General features: G+C 41.1%; 3 protein-coding genes across 6 annotated transcripts in view; 2 read left to right on the plus strand and 1 right to left on the minus strand.

The window, feature by feature from the left end:
* The first annotated feature begins 250 nt into the window (after window positions 1-250).
* tmem106ba (transmembrane protein 106Ba) lies at window positions 251-7,365 on the plus strand. The gene is made up of 8 exons (XM_031867411.1): window positions 251-316; window positions 2,441-2,649; window positions 4,367-4,430; window positions 4,552-4,711; window positions 5,281-5,421; window positions 5,750-5,799; window positions 5,881-5,934; window positions 6,304-7,365. Exons 2-8 carry the CDS (start codon window positions 2,457-2,459, stop codon window positions 6,422-6,424), a joined length of 783 nt encoding a protein of 260 aa, XP_031723271.1. The 5' UTR covers window positions 251-316; window positions 2,441-2,456; the 3' UTR covers window positions 6,425-7,365.
* A 3,506-nt stretch (window positions 7,366-10,871) lies between these two features.
* seraf (Schwann cell-specific EGF-like repeat autocrine factor) lies at window positions 10,872-14,924 on the plus strand. Its single transcript, XM_031867353.1, has 5 exons — window positions 10,872-11,085; window positions 11,583-11,678; window positions 12,501-12,605; window positions 13,669-13,764; window positions 14,185-14,924. The coding sequence occupies exons 1-5, from the start codon at window positions 10,872-10,874 to the stop codon at window positions 14,295-14,297; spliced, it is 624 nt and encodes a 207-aa protein (XP_031723213.1). The 3' UTR covers window positions 14,298-14,924.
* The window catches only part of vwde (von Willebrand factor D and EGF domains), a 30,646-nt gene continuing 21,599 nt past the window's right edge, over window positions 13,736-22,782 (minus strand). The window contains exons 18-32 of one of the 4 annotated variants that reach the window (XM_031867545.1): window positions 22,114-22,333; window positions 21,589-21,726; window positions 21,288-21,482; window positions 21,026-21,035; window positions 20,678-20,925; window positions 19,821-19,916; window positions 19,522-19,617; window positions 19,327-19,422; window positions 18,479-18,574; window positions 18,206-18,301; window positions 17,005-17,100; window positions 16,814-16,909; window positions 16,385-16,480; window positions 16,115-16,212; window positions 13,736-15,269 (exon numbers count right to left, since the gene is read on the minus strand). In XM_031867545.1, coding sequence (XP_031723405.1) covers window positions 15,255-15,269; window positions 16,115-16,212; window positions 16,385-16,480; window positions 16,814-16,909; window positions 17,005-17,100; window positions 18,206-18,301; window positions 18,479-18,574; window positions 19,327-19,422; window positions 19,522-19,617; window positions 19,821-19,916; window positions 20,678-20,925; window positions 21,026-21,035; window positions 21,288-21,482; window positions 21,589-21,726; window positions 22,114-22,333 — 1,692 coding nt within the window. In that variant the 3' untranslated portion in view covers window positions 13,736-15,254. Of the gene's footprint in view, window positions 15,270-16,114; window positions 16,213-16,384; window positions 16,481-16,813; window positions 16,910-17,004; window positions 17,101-18,205; window positions 18,302-18,478; window positions 18,575-19,326; window positions 19,423-19,521; window positions 19,618-19,820; window positions 19,917-20,677; window positions 21,036-21,287; window positions 21,483-21,588; window positions 21,727-22,113; window positions 22,334-22,782 lie in introns of those variants that run through there. The other 3 variants (XM_031867544.1, XR_004213464.1, XM_031867546.1) reach the window with 3 other exon arrangements.

Raw genomic sequence — 22,782 nt, forward strand, 5'->3', positions numbered from 1 at the left:
GAAGCAGGTCACTATGTGCTGCTTTGACTGTACTTTAATTATATTATTTTAAGTTGTATAGTATAAAGAATATTACTGCAGGACTTTAACTTGTAACAGAGTATTTTTACAGGGTGGTATTTGTACTTTTACTGAAGTAAAGTAATCTGAATACATCCACCACTGTTAGGTCCCACCGCTACATCTCTCCCCCAACATGAGGCTGTCCAATAGGGGAGAGGAGGGAGGAGCTCCCGTCGGCGTCATTCCGCCATTGGTGTGTCGAGCCACAACAACACAGCGAGAAGACGACGAATGTCAAACAAGTAAAACACGGGTAAGCACGTTAAAACAAATATAATATAATCAATACAATATGTAGCCTGCGCTAGTTTACTGCCCGTTGCATGTTTCAACGACTATGGTAACGTAACTATGGGAAGTGCGGATTGTCCCGCAGAGCCGCCGTTGATTTTGTACAATATGTTGACTAAATGTCAGAAATACGCGACGGCGCGGAACACCGTTTTGGTGATGAAATACTCATTTAATTAAAGGCCAAATATCGCGTTTGGTGTTGAAATACAAATTTAAAGGCCAAATATCGCGTTTGGTGGTGAGACTGGAGGCGGTAAAGCGGGTTTCCTTCCACCGGTACGTTGTGTTCCCGGCTGAGGCTCAACGGCTCAGATGCATGGCGGCCTGTGATGACAGCCAGGCTGGAGACAGCGAAGTTGTGTAAACACACCGTCCTGCTGGGTGACTGGGGTGCATGTCAGGGTTGCCCAGTGTTACATAATACATGTACAAAAACACATACAAACGTAATTAAATCAGCGTTAACAGTCAACATGTTGGTATTACAAAGGTGTTACATTCCAATATTCGTTGAAAAGCTTATAATTTAGAATATGACATTCATTCTGTTGCTCCGTTTCAGTCTTAGTTCAAGTTATATTGAATGTTTTTTTAATCAGAGTTTGATAGTATTCAATGTTGAGTACTGGTTTAAGGACTGTTCAGCTTTATTGTCCAGTTTAAAACATTTGTTAGAAAAGTAATCAAGTAATATTCGTCTACTTGGATGAAGTTATTAAAATACGTACGATATGTAGTACAGTTTAACAGGATACAAGTATTGTGTATTACATTTGTAAAGTATTCCCAACAATGGGATTGACCAACTTTATAATAACAGTGGTGGATTGTAACTAAATACATTTATTCAAGTACTGTACTTAAATACAACTTTGAGGTACTTGTACTTTCATTTTACAGTGATGGAGGAAGTATTTGGATCGTTTACCTAAATAAAAGTATCATTACTACATTGTGGAAATACTCAATTAGAAGTCCTGCAATCAAAATCGTACTCCAAGTAAAAGTACAAGTATCAAAGTATACTTTAAGTACCGAAAGTAAATGTATATGCTAAATGGCCCATTTAAAATTCATAAATAAACTATTACTGAAATATGATTAATGATGCATGATGTATTGTGTATATCCCGTTGCAGCTGGCAGAAGTGAAGCTGCTTTTTTTATTTATATTTATACTAATAATCTGCAAAGTGACGTGTGGGTGTAGTGGAGTAAAAGGTCAAATATAGCAGAAGTATAAAGTAGAATAAAATGTGTATACTCAAGTAAAGCACAACACTTGTACCTCTGTACCTTTTACTCAACTACATTCATTTCACAGCTTTAGTTACTTTGTAGATTACAGATCTAACAAATATGATGCTTATTTAACTACCATACAGTTTTAACCTCACTGTGACCAGCTACAATATTAAAACGCTGATCAAATGATATTTATCAGTAATAATAATTCAATAACACAATACATACGCCTGTATAATAATCAACAGTGGAATAACTGAGCACACATTTCATGTGACGTATGATGAACATATGAATCATCATGTGTGTTGTCCCTAAATTATATTAAACTACCCAACAGTATCTTATTAATAGAAACAGGTTGACTGTATAATAGTAAAAGACTTTTAAGCTACTGTAAATATTGAACATTAGGTCCGTTCTCATTAACATAAACCCTATTCTACTTGTCACATTTTGACAAAGTAATTAGCTGATTTAAATGAAAGTGATCTGAATATAGGCATACAGGAACGCTTCTTAAAACCTTGTACTTTTAGGCGTATTATTTATGAATACAATAGTGATGCCAGAGGTGTGAGCATCCGCACTACACAACAAACTGTGATTAAGCCGTGGTCACAGTCTGCTCTCTATTGAGCAGCACACTCCCGAGTCCCAGCAGAATTGTTTCTGAGGTATTACAACAGATTTTCCTTCATGCACCAGCTGAAGTTTGTTGGCCTGGAAAATGTTCCCCATTCAAACAGCCGTGTGGCATGTGGTTAGTCAGCACGTCCCGCTGTACCTATAGAGAGTTCCTCTGTGCTCACGCTGTCCTTTTGTGTGCCGTGTGCAGACAGACAGCTGCAGCTATGGGCAAGCTCCATTCCCACTTGGCCAACCCCAAAGATGAGAGTCAGGACTCGCTGACGGCCTCCGGGGAGTACAGAGACGGCGAGGAGGACGGAAAGAATGGAGACGTGTCTCAGTTCCCCTACGTGGAGTTCACCGGACGGGACAGCGTCACCTGCCCGACGTGTCAGGGCACCGGCAGGATACCACGAGGTAAAAAACCATCCACAGGTGTTACTTCTGTCTAAATTAACGGTTAAAAACGTCTGCTTCGACAGGACTGTGGGTTACAGTTGATCGCATTTGATACGATACAAGCAAACAACCAGCCAGCCAGCTGTCATCACATCATAATCAAATGTTGATGCATGGAAAGATGTGGCATGATCATTTCCTTCCACGGGACAAAAACACACAATACTAAAAAGTCTCGTGAAATGACCAAAACTGTAACTGTGGCAGAAAAGGTTGTGTTGTTGAGGGTTTGTGTGTTCTCAGAATCTTAATATCTTCAAACTGAAGCATGAATAACATTGATGTATTCTCCCTCAATACACAGGAGATCCTGTCACATGATATTATTAAATTACAAGAAAGATACCAACCAGGCGAGTGTGTGATTATTTAGACTAAACAGCAAACAGGTCAAACGGTCTTTAAGTCTCTAAGTCCAGCTGTCTGTGGACACAGTGCTCTGCTTGCTCTCAGATTGTATTTCACAAGAGTTCACAAGAGTCGAGGCTTGAGTTTTCCCAGGATTTTGTTGTGGCACAAAGTGCAACCACGTAGTCATGGCCGGGCCTGTGACTCTCAGCCCCACTAGAAGTTAAGTTAAGAAGTTAAAAAGCATTTAGCAGTGAGGCTGTCCATACGTAGCTACATGAAACAAGTTTATATGAACCAGATCTAGAGTTCATATTGTATTTCCAAATATAAAACTCCAAAAGTCTGAATATAAATACAAGTTTCTGGCCTTTATGTCTACAACAAAATTCATGTAGCAAATACATAATAACGTACAAGAAAAAACAAGAGCAATACTAAATAAACAGGCCATAATGCCTCCATGTCCAGGCTTTAAAGACACAGTTATTCTCCCCTTTCCATTTTTAATCTCTACTCCAGAACACTTCAGGGTTTTGTGAAGATGTTTCATGTCAGATTGACGCTGTTAAATTCGTTTTATAGAGCTCGACACACTCACCACTTTTATAGACAATAATCTGGAGCCTGTTTTCCCATCAGTTTGTGTCTGAGATCGCGGCCGATTAACAGGCTGTAATGTAAATGCTCGGGGCATTCACCTCCCCGTCAATGTATGTGCAGTAAAAGCACTTGTTTTTGCCACCGACCTGCTCAGATTATTATTGTAAGTGTCTGACAACAGCGTGGAAATAACCCTACGGAGGAATAAAACATTCTCTGTTTGTCATCGTGTGTCTCGCTCTGAGAAGTCAGGCTCTGAAATCTCACGTTTCGATTCAGCCATGACATTAAAACTAATTCAGTTAACGCTAAGCTACGCTTTACTGATGCAATAACAAACAGAAAGTTGTATTTCTCGGTAGGCTCCTTTACAAAATGTTGTCAGACACTTAAAATACAAAAACAAGCTCTTTCAGTCGACTTAATTGACCGTGAGGAGTTTCATCGAGCAATTAGTCACCAAATGTCCCCGTTAATCACAAAAACATGGGAAAATAGGGTCCAGGGTGAGTTACCCTTTAAGAATAAACCAACCACCAATAAAATATATCTTTAACTTGAAGTGGGAAACAGAGAGACTCTTCTCAGGAGGTGTACAGTATTGTATGTAGCCCACACACACTGTTCTCCATGAAACAGCAGAATGACACTGCTACACACTCTGTTCTCCATCAAACAGCAGAATGACACAGCTTTCCTTTCCTTCCTTTGAATAATTCAACAGGTCAAGAGAATCAGCTCGTGGCTCTGATTCCATACAGCGACCAAAGGCTCCGGCCGAGCAGGACGTGAGTCGGCCTCTTTTCTAAAGATGAATGGTGTTCTCCATCTGCATGATGAAACTCCGTGATAGACTGTGAAGTCCTCAGCTGGTTTCAGGGTCTCACTTCTCTTTTCCGTGTCACGCAGAAAGCTGTATGTCACGATATCAGTGGCCCTCTGCCTGCTGCTGTCCGGCCTGGCTGTGTTCTTCCTATTCCCTCGCTCTATTGATGTCTCCTATGTGGGAGTGAAGTCCGCCTACGTCTCCTACGACCTGGACAAACGAATTGTCTATCTCAACGTCACGGTGAGATTGTGTCGGCGCAATCCCCCGACTCATAATGAAACCCTGGACGGTGTAATAAGTCTGCTTGTGTTTAGGTTGAAGTCTTAAAGTATTTATAATCAATGTTTTTATAGGAACAAAGACTTCTTGTATGGGGCAGGAGTCATCACTATAGAATTATCGTGTCTTTCGGCTCATTGTGTTCGTTTTATTGGGCCACAGTTTCACTGTTTTGGTTCGCTCTCCGTGCTCTCGTTAGGGCTGTTTTTGGCTGCAGCAGGAAGCTGTTTTGAGGGGAAAAAAAGCTTTCAAAATGTTCTGCATGTTACCGGTAAAACACCAAATGGCAGACAGACAAAGTTAGCAATTAGCTAGTAAATACTGTGGAGAATTTAGCAGCTAAAGAGACAAAGACTTCCCTCAGGAAAAACAGACCGAACCAGAAAGGTGCACCGAGTACAGTGCAGACCAACCACTGCTGCATTGTGTTACTGCAGGTTTAACATGCTATAGTTAACATTGGGGCTTTTTTGTTCTACATGAAGCCCTCTATTGCCACAATCTGACGGCTTTGATCTTCCTCCACCCAGAGCACTCTGAACATCACCAACAATAACTACTACACCGTCTCTGTGACCAACATCACAGCCCAGGTGCAGTTCTCCAAGACGGTGATCGGCAAGGCCAAGTTCAACAACAGCTCCGTCATCGTACCGCTGGATGAGCGACAGGTGGGTTACAATACATTTACTGATCGCACACAACACTCACAAGGACTCTGCACTGGTGATAAGAGAATCTATTATTAAAAGGTGACAGAAAATGGATTCTGATGCACTTCAGTTATGAATGCAGCGTGCACAACGGACTTCCAACAAGAGGTTTAAGAGCCATCAAAGCCTGAAGCGTCTTTAAATTCTTGTGAATACAGCTGCTCACTCTTGGACCACTAATTAAACAGAAAAACATACTTAATTATGTTAACTTTTGCTTTAATTAGCATAAATGTGCTCTGCTGCTTTTCTCCTCAGTCGCTTTATGAATTGTGTTTCACTACAGATCGACTACACTGTTCCCACCACCATTGCTGATGAGATGAGTTATATGTTGTAAGTATCTTTCTAGAAGTCATAAACATATCCCGTTTACACTTTTGAGCATTTGAATCATGAATCGCTTCCCGTCTACAGTGACTACTGCACCTTGCCGACCATTAAAGTTCACAACATAGTGGTCATGATGCAGTGAGTACAGCCAATTTCTTTCTTTTATCCTCATGTTTGACTTTGAATTTAATCATGCTGTGTGTGATGTACTGTCATTATTTATCTTGATTTGTATCCTTTCATACATCAGCATCAATCTCCACAACTCTGTCCTCCACACTCGCATAGTTTCACCCACTCATACTGAAGAGAAGCCCAGCAACAAGAAAGTTTAACAACTTTAGCAAATCAAACAAGAAGCAGCTGATACTGTAACGCCTGCTCTTGTAATGAAGTGGTTTTATATCTCGACCATAATGCCGCTAACGCACATTAAAGGATTCAGAAGTGACGGTCTCACCTTGTTATCCGATGAACTGCTGACTCGGGGGTTTGGTTCTTTTTCAGGGTGACGGTGACCACGTCGTACTTCGGCCACACGGAGCAGGTCTCCCAGGAGATGTACCAGTATGTGGACTGTGGGGGGAACACCACCTCCCTGCATGGCCGTGTGCAGGTCTACCAGTAAAGAAAGAGGCAAAAGAGCGAATGCGTCAAACTCTGCTGTGACTGAGGTTCTCACGGAGAACACTGGGCCGACTTCCAGAGAGGAAACCTTTGCTCGCTCACAATGGAACGACATAACATTTCATAACTAGTCGGTGGCTCATTCATTCTTAAATTCCAAACCGGGTCTAATGTGATGTCAGATTGACAGACTGGTCAAAGCAGAGAGAATTTAGCAGGATCTGCCGTGAGGTTTATTGTCATTTTTCCACCCTGGTGCCAACAAAACAGACATAAATCATGTAATATTCACATTGATAGACACTCCCATCATGTTTACATTGTCACTCGTTAACAGTTAAATTATTGGAAGCAGTGGCTTCACATATGATGCACTTTAACATGGTCAATAACCACAGATATTAATAAGAGTGTTGAGTTCTCCCTGCTATTCTATACCACTTTTAATAAAAAAATACAACAGCTAACGTTCAAGAGTAAACCCACCTCTTCCTGCTCTTTTTATTCTGTTTCATCAAAATATGATTCTTGATATTCGTGCAGTATAGATGATGTTTTATCTTATGTCATTTCTTTCTTTTCATTTGGAGTATAGGTAGTGCGAGTCTTTTCCTTTGTTTAGCTGGCTGTCATTCGGCGGAGTGATTTAAAAGCAGACGTGACTACTATGAAGACTGCAACATGTTACGAGGAGGTTACAAAATACATATTTTGAAAAGGGATAACTTTTTATTCTACTGTGGGAGCATTACCGTGAGCTATGAGATACAGAAATGTGTAAATGTAAAATGTGTACTTTCTGGCTTTCTTCCCTTTAGATTCAGGTTATTCTATTATTGTGTGTGCTATGGTGTCATTTTGCAATGAGGCGTTTGCTATTTTAACCCACTCTGCATCTATAGCTTGTATCATGAGTTGACTTAAAAATAACTATGACTTCCTTTTGTGACTTATCGTTTTGATTTGGCATTTTCAAACAGATCACTTGATGTACTGAACGCCCGAAACACCGAAATGTCCAAAAGTTGAATTATTTTAAAGTTTCAGATCTTAGTTCAGTTGTGACCGAACAGGTACAATATCACCTTGTTACATTAAGTGTGGTTTTTTCTGACTTAATTTAATTTCTTACGTCATCATAAGAAAACTGAAATCCTAGATCCAACCCTTCTTGATATTTGATGACGGGCGGTGTAGATGTGAACACCTCTCTGTTGCTGTTATGCCTGATTTAAATATAATCATGTCTCATTTCTAAAGGTTCATTCTTGTAATATTCTCTGTAGACACTGGGTGGCGCCGAGTGGTCTGCTTAACTAGAGTATCACTCACCTTGCTGTTACTTCACTGTTATTGAATTTAATACTTTCAATTATGAAAAATTAATCTGTAAAAATATTAGAAAAAAAAGAGTTTTAGGATAATAGAAGACAAAAATAACAGTAAATATTCACATTTGAGAAGTTGAAGCAAGTGAACTTTAGGCAAAAATAAATATTTTTACAGTTAATCTATCAAAATAGTTGGTGATGTATTTTCTTGCTAATTGTTTCAGTTAAATGTATTGTCTCCACATGCAGCAAAATGCATTGGTAGTCATGATTCAGTAAAAGAGGAAGCAGTAATGGGGCTAAAATGCAAAGAAAAACCGAAACTCTATACATTAGTTTAAATTATTTGGGAGCATACATATGATAATCAAACTTCATACCAATCTAATCATTACATTTTTATATTTATCGAGAACAAATTTAATATTTTTCAATCACTTAAATGAGAGTAAGTATCCTTGATGAGTGGACAGACCAGCTGAATGACCAACAACAACGTCCATTGGCGCCACCACGAGAGGGCGCTCTTACAGACACAAACATTGTATGTTAATATGTTACTCACTTCACGCTGTATACTCCTTAATGGAGCTAGAGGTACAAGATGTCCCCAGAGTTCACATCTGCTGCAAACATCAGCTCACTTCCTCTCTGAGATCCAGGTCATTGGGTTTGGACCAGAGCTTTACTGGGAGACACACAACACACACACTACCAGTAAGCATTGCCAGTTTCCTCTTTGTCCTGAGCCAGTATGTTAGTGGGTCAATAAAGGACATATTGACATCAGCTTTATTATTATTATTATTATTATTATCTTTTACTGTCACTGCCCTCTTTCACAATATATTTAATGTTCAATTGCAACATATTCTGCCTCAGTACATATATTTTGTCACAACTCCAAATTCAAAAGATGCTTGACCAACATGTTATTAATTTATTTTAAACAAAATATTGGCTGATATAATATTAACAGTACCTAAATTGATGTATATCATTGTTTGATCCAGGGCTGCCCCCTCTTAAGTCGAGTTAGTCGTTTTGGTCTTAGATGACTGAGATTTCTTTAGTCCAATAGTACGTTTTTAATGCTTTTTCATGCTGAATGACTTCATTCCAGGATCCACAAAATTTAAACGCAGTTTTAAAGCTCCGTTGATTGAATCAACTAATCGGTTAGTGGACTCAGATTTTCTTTGGTCAAGAACAGCTCTTGCGTTGTAATGAATTCAATAATTAAGCTAGGTGGTGTTCTGATTCACCACCAAGTCTTAAACTCACAATGTGTCTGGATCTAAACAAAGCTGGACGACCTCAGGCTGAGCTGTCTGAAGGTGCAGCCAACATACAGAACTTTGTATCAACGACCGTTGTAGGTTATGAAGGCTACTGGCTTAATATGGCCAAAGTCATTTTTCAAGCAAAAGCAGGATTTTCATATGGAAATCTACTTTCCTATTAGCGCTCGGTCGGTAGGTTTCACTGTGACGGCCACATCCGCTATTGATCTGGTTGTGTTAGAGCCATTACAGCAGACCTTCCCCCTTACTTCATGTGGACCCAGCACTTCATCTCACCAGGTAAAAGGAAATAGTTTCCCCACACGTCTTCTACATGAACACACATGGGTCTTGCTATCTAAAAAAATAATAACCTATAGTTGGCTCCACACTGAACCTTTTTTCTTGTGAAGAATGAAAACTAGTACTGGAGTGTGTCCAGTGGAGGAGAATAACATTGTGACTATTCGTGTTCTATTTCTCACTTTTCATTAGTGTTATTTGGTCATGCAGTAGTTTTATTTTTTTTCATTCGAGATTTCTGCCATCATTCCAATAAGTGAATTAAATTGTGTTTATGGAGTGCACATGATTGAAAACTTAATTGAGAGTCTCTCTAGAAACAGTGTCCCTGTTTCTCTGGATAACAAACAAAACAAGTCATCCATAGTTTTTATAGGAATAAGCGTTTACCAAAAAAAGAGAGCATTTTTTTTAGGTTTAATTTTTTGTTGCTTGTCTATGAGGACAGATACCTTCAGAGATGGTTTGTAATGCTTGAAGTAAGTGAAACATGTTGCATTGGAATCCAGACACTGGGAGTGTGTTGTTTACATATTTATTTATTAATACTAACAGTAACTATCTGTACATAATAGGTTTATGTTCAATCTTTATTTCACTGTATGACCATATGTGAATACTGAAGTATCTCTGTACAGTTAACCCCATTAAAATCATCTTATTATTCCACTGAATCATATATACATTGTATGTTGTTCCAGCTCATTCATTGAAGCTAAATAATGATAAAAACAAACCTAAGACTTAAGGTTTTAGAATTGCACCATCCCCATCTTTCTGACATATCTTTGAACACTTGGAGTTTAAAATAAACTCCACTTCAACTATTACATTTAACAAAGTTTGGCTACACAGTGTGAGTGTGTACTGAGTTTATACACAAGTGGCTAATAAACATATTTTGGCAACTAAGCTAACTAGTTAACTTCTTCGTTTATAATTCACAGAACTCTTGTGGTTATCGTTGCTTTAAAATATAAATGAAAAGCCAGAGACAAACTCCTTACACAACATTACTTGTGTGTACTTACATGTTAGATTAAATAGATGTATTAATTTAAGATAACCCCAAAAAGCAAAAAACATTTTATTTGGCTAGTTAGCTACTTAATGACGTAACAACAAATGTAGCTTAGCTAACGTCAGCTAGCTACAAAGCTAACGCTAAAGTTACCGTTCGTACTTTTTAACTTCGAGAAAAAAAGATGGTTTGAAGTTCTTCCTTCGGCGTATCGACTAATATTTGTCTAATTTACTTCCAAATACTTTTTGTGTAACGTTACATGTGGTGGCCACTTTCATAAACTCATCACCCATCCAGACTCTTCCAAGTCAGCCGGTGACCCTGACCGGCCCCCGTTCTCCTCGCCCCGCCCCGGCACTAACCTTTGTGGAACAGCGGCCACGACTTGGGGGGGAGGTCCCGCTACTTTCTCCTCCATCTCCGTCTGTCTGCCTGCTGCTTCCTCTCTCTTCACAGTTTGAGACACACACACACACACACACACACACAAATAAAAACCCACGAAACATGGGTGTCGTGGGTGTCGCTTCAACTTTTCTCTTGGCCGCCTTGGTCGCTCTGTGCTCCGCGGCGCGCTCGGACGCGCCCCGGGGAGTCGCGGTCGGGTTCGTTTTCGACCCGAAAGCGAAGTGCGAACCGCAGTGCAACCACGGAGGGATCTGCATCCGCAACAACACATGCTACTGCTCCAAGGGCTACGAAGGAGAGACCTGCCAGTATGGTGATGTTACAAACATTTTATCTGTTATTTAATTGCATTTAAGGTGGAACATGTTCCCCCATTATAATAGTATAAATATATGTAGTTTTAAGCTGTCAGTAGGATATACAGTCTGTATTAGTTTTCCTCTTGTAGAGGAACCAATGCTTATTTAGATATGTATGGTTAATACAATGAATGAGTCATAATTAAGTGGTATGCAATTAAATGCACTAAAGCTACATAGATAAAACAATATGCAGGTTTTAATGTCAGTTAAATTCAGGTATTTTTTACAAAGATGTGTGTCAGCATAAACCAAACATAAAGCTACACTGATGGGAAAAAGCATCTAGATCTAAAGACATCAAATCGTAATTTTCAAAACACTACAAGAGACCATATTCATCATTCCTTAGTTATTTCCCTTCTTACCTTTACAGTATCTAAGATAACACTTATCTGTATCAAGAGTAATGTCAAAATGTTGTGTGTTCTTGTGTGAATGTAAAATGCAGCCAACTGTTATCCCAAATGTAAGAATGGAGGAATGTGCCTTCGTCCTGGAAAATGCAGATGTCCTCCAGGATTTGGGGGAAGATACTGTCACAAAGGTAAGCAGGCTTTCTTTGCACAGATTTTTGTAAACAAAACATTTGGTTGGTCCAATATGTGGAATCTGAAAGCCATCTTCTTGTAATTTCATTCCTCCATGTGGTACAGTTGAAATATATCGGCACATTTTGACACACAGCTGTCCCTCTTTTATCAGACACACACCAGATTCCTTCTCCAGTCGAAAACTAGAGCAGCTAGATATTTTTTTTCCAGTAACATAACTGCAGTAGTTCAATAAGTATTTCAAAGCTGGTTATATTATTTAAGACTGAATATTTTTAAATTTCCTTATATTTTTGGGGGTAAAATCTAAATAAAATGAGAGGATTTTGTGTTTATTCACCAGATGTTCCAGTCACAAATCTTTGAAACAGCATTTAGAGCCAGTATTTTTCAAACCTTTAGGTTGCGAGTTAAATCTGAGAACTCGCAAGACAATTACCAGAACAGGGAGAGAGGAAAGACACACACAACATGTACACTTCCAGACTTTCTTTAATTCTTTTAGATTTCTAGAGAGTTTAAATAATCAAGCTTCTGGAAATAAAATGAAAACCAAGAAACCACTGGTAGATATATGCAACTAGTGATTAAGGGTCCCAAATACTAATTTCAAAGGGGTCACAAGGGAAAAAAAAGGTTGGAAAGCACTGATTTAGACAATTCAATTGTGACTTTTTTCCCCCTTGATTATTTGAATCAAGCCCAAGTTATATATGTCTAAAATCAGTGCAGCCAGCCACAAACACTTGAGGACAGGACGGGTAAAGCATTCTCATCCCTGCTGATGGGTGTGATCCGTGTCTGTCTTTTGGCAGTGACGTGTGACGGGGGATGCTGGAACGGAGGAGAATGCATCGCTGTCAACGGAGCGGCCAAGTGCATCTGCCCCTCGAGCTGGAGCGGCTCAAGATGCCAGGAGGGTCGGTTTATGGCCGTTTCTAATCAACCTGTTAACACCAAAGGTCAAAGTCGCCACATGGAGCCTGTCTCTCAGCTGGAGCTAAAACATTTTAAAATGCTTTTTTTCGGTGCCAAGTTGCTGTCAGGATGGGAAGCGTTCAGTCTAACCCTCACTCCCCGACGCAGCAATTCTGGCATGTAAATTGACGGCTCGTGAATGACGATTCTTGGCAGTAAATTGAAGCTCAAGTTGGACTCGGCAGATATTTCTCAGAATCTTATCTGTTGAGATAAACTGATAAAGGTTTTTCCTTATAGATAACATTGAGTTGACTTGACTTTTTAGTGACACGTGAAGGACAACAATTCTCTACTATTGTGCACTCAACGACAAATTAGGGCTCTATAGAACTCAATCAATGTATTTTTTTAGATTAGCAATTTAGCCTAGCCTACATTCAAAGTGCCCATACTAGTGTTGTTAAGCTGTTTGTTGACAAAAAAACATTGTGATGAATGAATGTAGAAATTTGTCATAATTTTTTTTAAATGTAGGTTATGCTTTAACTGCAGTCTCTTCTGCTAACAAATTCACCTTTAAGCTAACCTGCTTCCTGAAATGCGTTTATTCGCTTACTTGCGGAGAGTTAGATGAGAAGATCAATACCACTCTCGTGTCTGTACGCTAAATATGGAGCTACAGCTAGCAGCCTGTTAGCTTAGCATAGAAAAATAAAACAGCTAGCCTGGCCAAGAAATAGTCCAGCGCATAACGACATGTCAAACCACAACTTCTTGTTTTTAATATTTAAACAAACAGGATATAATGTTAAATTAGTGAGTTTTAGAGGTGTTTGGTTGGTGGGTTTTGTAACCTTTGGGCAGAGCTAGCTGTTTCCCTGTTTCCAGACTTTATGCTAAGCTAAGGTAATTGGCAGTATTATGTCAACTATTCCGTTAACACGTAGTTATTCCTGCATCTAGAGCATTTTTCTGCCTCCAGTAAATATGAGTCACCTATAGCTAAAGCTCAGATTTGCTCTCTAGTATGCTAACAATGTCTTTTCTATGGTTTTGTTGCAGCGATCTGTCCCCAGGGCTGTAGGAACGGGGGACTCTGCGTGGCTCCAGGAATCTGCAGCTGTCCGGAGGGATGGCTGGGTGGCGCCTGCCACACCGGTGAGTTTTAAACTGGTCCCGAAGATCAAGCACTTCCATATGCATCAGTGCACTTTACAAGCACGATTCCTTTTGCATTTCTCTGCTGCTTGTCTAATGTTTTGTCCTGTTCGCTTTTGGTTGTGCTTTTCCCGGGTTCCCTGTAAACCGTCTACATCTTACCGAGAAGACAAACGTTGCAGATATCCGTCTGCCAAGCAGCTGAGAATGATATGTATCGGATGTATGTGTCTGCTAAGGGAAAGCTCTCAGCTCAGTGTTTTTCCAGATGTGACAGATGTGGAAGCACTTTTCACTTCCGTTTCTGGATTTATGGTGTTCGGATTCACAAGCTCTTCAGTGACGTTTACTTGTTTCTCAGGTTTAACAATTGATTAACGTCGTTTTCATTTTGTTGGTCTGTTTTTATATCGTCTATAGCTGTGTGCGCTCAGTCCTGCCTGAATGGAGGGAAGTGTATTTCTCCAGACAAATGCCGCTGTCGCCCCCCTTTCTCTGGCCCTCGCTGCGAGGAGAGGAAGAAGTCCCACTAGTGTGAGCCTGCTGGGGTCACAGGTCAACGAGGCCCAATAAGTGACTTCATGCTGATGAGGACATTTCTTTCTTCTATTTTTTAAAGCTGAAACATTTGTAGTTTTTACATTTTTTTATGGATTTTTTTGTTTTTAAGAAACCTTGAACCTGTGTAATGTTCTCATTCGACTGTGTAAACATGTACTGTACTGTCATTTGTGTCATTAAATGAATAAAAGAGTGAATTGCATTAATAAGCTTAACAAAGCTTATTTAACCAAAGCAAAAGCATAGAAATAGTACATTTTCTTTATTCTGTCAACTGTAACTTGTACCACAGTGCAATTTGGTGTTGTCAGATATTTTTATATATAAAACAAAACCCTGTATAAAACTCAAACAGGTGGTCATTACTTTACCCAATCAAAAAATATATTAATGAAAGAAAAACAGAAAGACATATGGCAATGTATTTAATCTATTCAAACAAGTTACTGATGTGTACCATCTAGATTAGGCATAACTAATATAGCATCCTTGCATTATTTCTCTCATAAATGAACAACAAACAGTGCGCATCGATTTGGTAAAAAGATTATAATTTGGCTTAATTGTGTAAAAACTAAAAGCTTGCTGGTAATAAATAACCTGCTGCTCATGAATAAATCGTCACTGAAACAGATTGATTTGTCATTTTACTTATTTTACATAATGCTGTGCAGTAACACTCACACATCTGTAGAAAGTCTCTGCTGATGCATTTACCAGATGTGTGTTACTGTGAGCCTTGAGGTAGTGATATACGGGGACGAACAGACAAGTGCAATACATCACGTCCCCCTGTTAGCCTTCAAATGTGCACAGAGACACATATCCATCAACACACACACACACACACACACACACAACTCATGATGCTCTCTTCTTGCTTCGTACATTTTGCAGCTTCTTTCAACCCATTTCTCATTTCTTCCCCATCATGCTTGCGACGCCTGTAAAGGTGCAAACATAAATTAATTTGAAGTAAATTTCACATATTTTTCTGTATATCCAAGGTGGCCTTTTAATTATTGGAGAGCCTAAGCTGAAGTGAGTGCATCTCATGTATTACCGTCACATTCAAGTCACAGAGCTGAGCATCTTTTTCTCCGAAAGATAAATACTTGGCGGTTCAAAAAACCCAGGAGGTCGTTTAACATCACACTCCGCTGTTCTGAAGGTATTTCCAGAATCCTCAAAGACTCGACTAATCATCTGGATGACCTTTTAGGCTTTTGTTTTTCCAACATCACTGGGCATTTATCTTTCAGAGAAAGATGTAGATGTGGAAGAGTCGTATTTAACATTCTGAACAATAATATAGCAGCAAAAAACTATTTGTCATGTAAAGATAAAGTGGAGGAATGTCGACCTGAGCAGAGAATGAAGTTGCTGTTCTGTGTCTTGTTATCTGAGCTTCCCCTTGCTATGTTGACATAGAAACACCATACGCGCATTGTTTAAGTGCATGTTAGCGCATGTGAGCGCGCATGTGCTTGCCATAACGCCGTCCTGACAGACAGCGTTGTCGCAGAAGCGTAGCGCCCACCCTCCGGTTCCCCCTCAGGTAAACACCGTTGCCGCTGTTAGCCCCGTTAGCCGTCGACATGTTGAGAGCCGTTAAGAGGCAATCGAAATGCTCCCAATCTCGGATCTTGCACCTTTAACTCTTTGACTCAAACATGGCGCTGGGAAAGCCCGAAGGGATCACAACCCGTAACACTAGAAATATAAGTGCTTTTCCTGTTCAGCTACACAGAGACGTGTACCGGATAGGAAGTGTGACTACTATGCTGACCTTAATTGCGCAGGTGAGGCCATTGTAGCCTCTCCGACAGTGGCAGTAGTCAGGAAGGACACACCTCCCTCCGTTCAGGCACCGCTGTTTACAGACCGCTGATGAGGGAATCAATATTACAGTCAGAAATACATCAAATAGTGAGTGATAAAATATATTAATCTGTTTATTCTGACTACAAACTGATGACAAAGCTCAGGTAGGACAGAAGGTAAGTTAACTACTGTGTGTCTCTACATTACTGCATTGTTTTATCATGAATGGACTCACGTGTTTGACACTGGAGACCCTCCCAGCCGGAGGGACAGTGACAGGTGTTTGGTCCCAAACACTCGCCGCCATTTTTACACTTTTGCAGACAAACGGCTGCAATGGGAAAACGGAGAGGGAGGTATGAACACAGTCTACAGCAGCTTGGCGAATGATTTTCCCTGACATTACCTGGGTGCAGTGACAAAGATGTGGATGAACTTTTTGTGACAAAAATGATTCTTACATCTATACAAACAAACATGAGATGCTTTTCCCAGTCGCATCCTATTTTGGGAATGTAAAGTGTGTTAACCCGACCCTTCCAAACCCTAACATAACCCTAACAAATGGAAACAAATGCCGATTGAATACATGCCACCAGTGCATGATCTCTACATGACCTGCCATGTATTTGTCGAATGTGAATAAAACGTGGGAGTCACTCACGTATGTTGCACCTCTTCCCTCTCCATCCTGACGCACAGGAGCATATGTTGGGTCCCACACACTTGCCTCTGTTCATGCACATCGGCTCACACACACCTGGAACACATTTGATAACACGTTAAGATTAACATATTGAGTTGTAAGCTGCCGGCGGAAGGTATCACTTGAAACAAGTCAGTGATGGTACTCACTCTTTTGACACCGTTTTCCTGTGTAGCCTTCAGGGCAGGAGCACACATTGTTCCTCATGCACTGACCTCCGTTCTTACAAGGAGGGCTGCATACAGCTGAAAAACACAACGATATAAAACTATACAAATACCAGGAGGCTCATAGAAATGTATATCAGAGACTTGAACTCTGACATAACATCCAACCTCTTGTGCATACTTATGTCATAAAAAGTACAAACATTTCTGCAAAAACGTGAAAAGCATCTTCATCTTTTAAACTGGTGCGTTCGATAAGACAGAAAGCCCGTCAGCGAGGTCTGTGTAGCTGACCCTGGACTGGAGTGAAGTATATCTGTCAGCAGGGATCATTGAATAATCACCATAGTTTTAGTGAAAATAAACCCTCTGCACTGCATCTTTTTAAAAGCCAAGTATGCTGGCATGTTTGTATCCAAAGTACAGATATTTCTGGCAATTGTCATTCTTTAAATCTAACATTTCTACACCAAAAAGCACAACTATTTCGTGCCACTGAAACAGCTTTTGGGAAACTCTCCATAAAACTCTTAATTGAAACCCAGACTAAAGAAATTCTTCTGGGTTTTGCAGTTTTGTGACCCACATTGAATAAATGTTAAAGGGAACACGATGCTCTTAAATGGATAAGTAATTCACCAGAGGAGGAAAAACAGGACCTCCATGATATCGGAGTTTAAACTAGAATCTCCTCGCGGTTGCACGCCTCTGTCGAGTTTACACCCATGTCCCAAATGTCATCGCTTCATCATTTTATCCTACGAGACATTTTTGTGAAAATGTAAACATCAGCGTATGAATTATTGAGTTATGGCCGAACACATCGTGACCTTTTGACCACAAAATTATAAATCGGCTCCTCCTTGATGAATTCCCTCCTGGCGATCCTGAGATATGGCATTCACGAGAATGGGACGTACGAACCGACGGACAGACAACTCGTAAACAAAATGCCTCCAGACACAGCTGTCGCCACCGCGCAGGCATAATAAAAAGCCAGTGTGAGCAACCCAACACATCTCTTCAATTCTGATTGCTACTGCATTGCAGAGTCTCCTCAAAGGGCTGCTCCTAGTAGCTGAAATGGAATCAGGATTCAAATTTCCTGCACACTCGCTCTCTGAGGTCGAACAGCAGTTCAGTAAAATGTGTCAGCGTGATAGATATTCATCACAGTTTTTACCGATTTGACACTGAGAGCCGTAGAAGCCGCTGGGACAGGCACAGATGTTGGGCTTCGTGCACGTTCCTCCATTCAGACAGACGGGGTTACAGAGAGCTGTAGAGGACAAAGGAGCCACGTTGAGATCCCCCACATTTAAAGCCTGTATGTTGTAGGATTTACTGTACTGTCAATGTGGTCCATGAAATATTAGATGTGAAGATCGTTTTTGGTAGAAACATCACGTAACTGCGGCGTGAATTCACACTTGGTGTCAGGTGTCAGGTGATGTACCTGAGTTACATGTTGGTCCGTACCAGCCGGGTTTGCATTTGCAGACATCAGGAGAAACGCATTCGCCTCCGTTTTCACAGTGCCTGTTACACACCACTGAAAACGGATAAATAATTATCATGCACACTTCTAGATGTGCCATATAAAGAAAGTGACGTCAAAGCTGATTTACAGGTGAGACATGCAGCGCAGAACCAGTAAAGACATGAACACTCGACTCTTACAGCGCAGTCTAAAGGACCTGGGAAAGTGACACATTTCATTATTTTGGCTTCTTTTAATTAATCATAGAACAGTGACTGAGGTTTAGGTGCTGCCTTGAAGCTACAGTTGGTAACATTAATAAAAATAGCTTTTTTGTTCAAACTGTCACTTCATCCTGACGGTAGTACATGAGACAGATAATCAGTGAAAAGATCTGTGCAACTAATGGGATTTGCAAGATTCCACAGCAGCCAAAGGAACGTCTGAAGCTTGCAAATATACACAGTATAGTATAGCTCCAGATAGCACATAGCCACAACTTGTTGTTTTCCCACTTTTGGGGGTTTTGTACATATTAAACAAACAAGATTTAACGTGATAATTAGTGAGCTTTAGAGGTCTTTGCCAGGCTAGCTGTTTCCCCCAGATTCTCATCTAACTCTCGGCAAGAAACTAATTTCCCGTATGTTCAACTATTCCTTTAAAGTCAGCACTTTCACCTCAGAGTCATTGTGTTATTTCAAAGTGTGTCACTGTTCTACTTACAGACAGCACTGTACATCTCACAGACTGCCACTTTAACACAAATCGTAAACACATCAGAAGCTGCTTCCCCCGGTCAAAGTACTTAAACGACATCTCACTGATTTCACATCTGGGTCCCACGTAGCCGTAGGGGCAGGTGCACAGGTTTCTGGCCAGACAGGTGCCTCCGTGTTGACAGGGCGGCTCGCAGCTCGCTGAACGCACACACGGTTGAGACAACAACACAGGGATCCTCGTCAGTATTCTGTGTGTGTCGGCATGTTAGACAGGTGTGAATATGAGCTCGGGTTTACCTTCCTCACAGGTGGGCCCGCTGTAGCCCGCGGAGCATTCGCACACATCAGGTTTCACACACTTCCCCTGGTTCCTGCAGTCGGGTCGACACACGGCTGAGAGGGGAGAAAAGTGGCCACGAGATGAATGAGGCAAATCCCTCGGAGGCGATTTAACGGTAATGCGGAGCACTCCGAGGTTAACCGTCTTAATAACAGCGAGTCGCAGAGGTGCATTCGAGAATGATTCAATTTAACAAACTTGTATTCCAGCACCAAAATAAACAAGGCGGGCTCCATCAACATGTTTTCCCTCTCACCGATATGACAGCTGTAGCCGGTGTAGCCTTCCTTGCAGGTGCAGGTGTTGGGCAGAGTGCACTCCATGTTCCTCCCACACTGGTACCTGCACACAGCTGGAATCAAATCATCGAGTTTACTTGAAGAAATCCACTCATGATGGGCGGAAATCTACTCTCACTGAAACAATGAATTACCTCCTAATGTAACGTATCCTGCAATGAAAACACCAAACATCTGGTAGCTCGAATACCTTTGGATATTTTTAACTGGCGGTCAAACAAAAGTAAGCAGATAGAAGGAATCATTTGGGGGCTGGTGAAACTTGATGAATGATGTCATTATACTTTTAACATTTTAAAGCTGCATGATGTAACTTATGCTGAACAGTGGCCACTGTAGTTAGTCTACGGTAGGTGACTAACTACGGATGAGTACCTCAAACAAGCCCACTTCCAAACATCTGAAGTGTCCCTTTAAAAGAGACACAAGATGCTTTTCTACTTATTTTTAAATGTGCATTATTTCAGTTAACTTATGCTCTCTTTTATTTTTCTTTGAAGATTCTCACATGCTATATTATAGATATCATTTGACACATTTTCCCATAAATATCTGATGTGTTTTTCCCATAAATACCAAGAGTTAGTGATGTAAAGTGTTGCGAACAGCTGTGATTAAAACAGCCTCACATACAAATAATATAATGTAGACAAAGAGGATGGGATTTGCATATAATTTACATAAATGTGCCAGAATCAGAGGCACAAAGACGTCTTTTACTTTGTCTCACACTAAAGTGCATCTTCTATTTGACACGATGAAGGAATGATATAATCAAACCTGTTGTTTTTACGACTACGTTGACACTACGTACCTTTACACGTGACTCCGTCTCCGGTGTAGCCGTACGGGCAGCGTCCACACCTGAAGGACCCGGTGATGGTGGGCTCACAGGGAACACCGGGGAAGCAGGGTGAGTCGGCGCAGGTCACATGGTGACCCCGTTTGACCCCGGTGGTGAGGTCGGGGTGCAGCTCCGCCTCAGCTGGGATGTCTGTGGACGAAACTCTCCTGATACTGGGGATGGTGGCCTCTGGTCTCGTCCTCCTGTCAGGGGGTCGTCTGGGAGGTGATGAAGAGGAGGTGGGAGTCATTTCTTTGCTGGAATTTGATTTGGTGATGTAAATATGAGCATCTGCTCCGCTGGAGACTGTCCCCTGACCTGTAAAACACTGGAAGTTAGAGGACATGACTTAAAAAACACAAATATACATCAACATTAAAACACCTTTGATAACCAACTAATATTACATAGTTGAAACTTGCTTGAGGATTTTCAAACTAAACTATTTTTTGTATTTATATATATATATATATATATATATATCCTGCTGTTAACCATCAAAAAGTACACAACATGGCCCCCGCTGTCCGTTCACCCGCATCAGTTATAAATTGAGCGAATTGCTTCGCTTCACTCTCACCTGTCGTCGTGCACGTGCGTCCGTTTCCATGAAGACCCGTAGGACAGTGTCCGCAGACGAAGCCCGCTGAGACGTGGGTGCTCTCGAAACAATGGACTCCCGGGTGACACGGCCGCCTGGAGCACGCCGACGAGCCCGAGGGTTTGGGCCTCGAGGAACCCTGCGGCACTCGAGCTGGTGTGGTCATCGCTTTGACTGGAGGGGCACAAAATGAACGAAAAACAATTTATTGAATAACAAAAATATAGAACATCTCCGACCTGGTCTATCCTAACTATCCATTACTAACATGAGGACTTACGTGTGCAGATCTTCCCGTCACCTCTGTATCCTTGTGGGCAGACTCCACAGACGAAGGAGCCGAATGTGTTGTTACAGCCAGCTCCGGGGAAACAAGGCTGAGAGACGCACTCGTCTTTGTCTTCTCGACATGTACGGCCTGAAAGCACACGTAACACCGGGCACGACTTAAAAAACAACTGTAAACAATGAAAAGGGAAGAAATCGGGTGAGATACCTTGATTGCATACTGCAAGTGAAGCACATTAGAGGGGCAATACATTTTTTTTTTAACAACAGTGCACAACTTAAAAAACAAGATCCAAGTTGTGAGATAAAACCCTCTAAATGGCAGCTTGAACTTCTGCAGGAGAATCAGTGTTTCTGTAATTCCTCTGGGCATCGATAAGGTCAACAAGGTCACACATCACTTAATATCCCCTTCAAAGTGCAGCCCTGCAGACACAAATCTACTCAATCAGAATAGCTTCTAAGCCTTTTACTGTTGGGTGGTTTGAAGGAAACAGCTGTGCAGGTTGATCCCTACCTGTCATTCCAGGCGGGCAGATACAAGAGAAGGAGTTGGGTCCGTCAGTGCAGCGGCCCAGCCTGCAGGGGTTAGGCTTACAGTCATCAACGTCCACCTCGCACCTTCCACCTCTAAATCCATCGAGACACACACACAGGTACTCTCCGCTGCCGGGGGGGAGGTCGACGTTGGTCACACAGGAGGCGCCGTTCAGACATCCACAGGAGCGCACAGACACCTGGAGGAGAGGTTTGTAATCTGAAAACAATGAGGTGGCAGACAGGTCGTGTATTTCATGCACCTGGCTTTAGGTGTTCTTTAGACTTTCTGTATTCCACAATGAGGAGGATTATGAAAATAGTTGCAAGAAAAGAGAAAAATGCAAAGAAACAGGAAGGGAGTGAGTGGACAGCGACACTTGTTATTAATAGAAATCAAACTTCGGATAAATACATAGAAATACATTTTGTATATAAGAAATCAAAGCAATGTACCACTTTATCCTAACAGGAAATAATACAAGATGTCAATCAAACTGTGACTTAAGAATTGCCAATTTAATTCGGCAGAAAAACAAAGAGAGAGAGAGAGAGAGAGAGAGAGAGAGAGAGAGAGAGAGACAGACATTCTTTGAGATTAGATTTGTTTTCTGAGATGTCCCGGGAGCTGTTTTTTCACCATCTGAAT

This window comes from Anarrhichthys ocellatus, unplaced genomic scaffold (assembly GCF_004355925.1).
Source record: "Anarrhichthys ocellatus isolate YVR2014 unplaced genomic scaffold, GSC_Weel_1.0 scaffold39, whole genome shotgun sequence".
In the NCBI taxonomy this organism is placed as follows: domain Eukaryota; kingdom Metazoa; phylum Chordata; class Actinopteri; order Perciformes; family Anarhichadidae; genus Anarrhichthys; species Anarrhichthys ocellatus.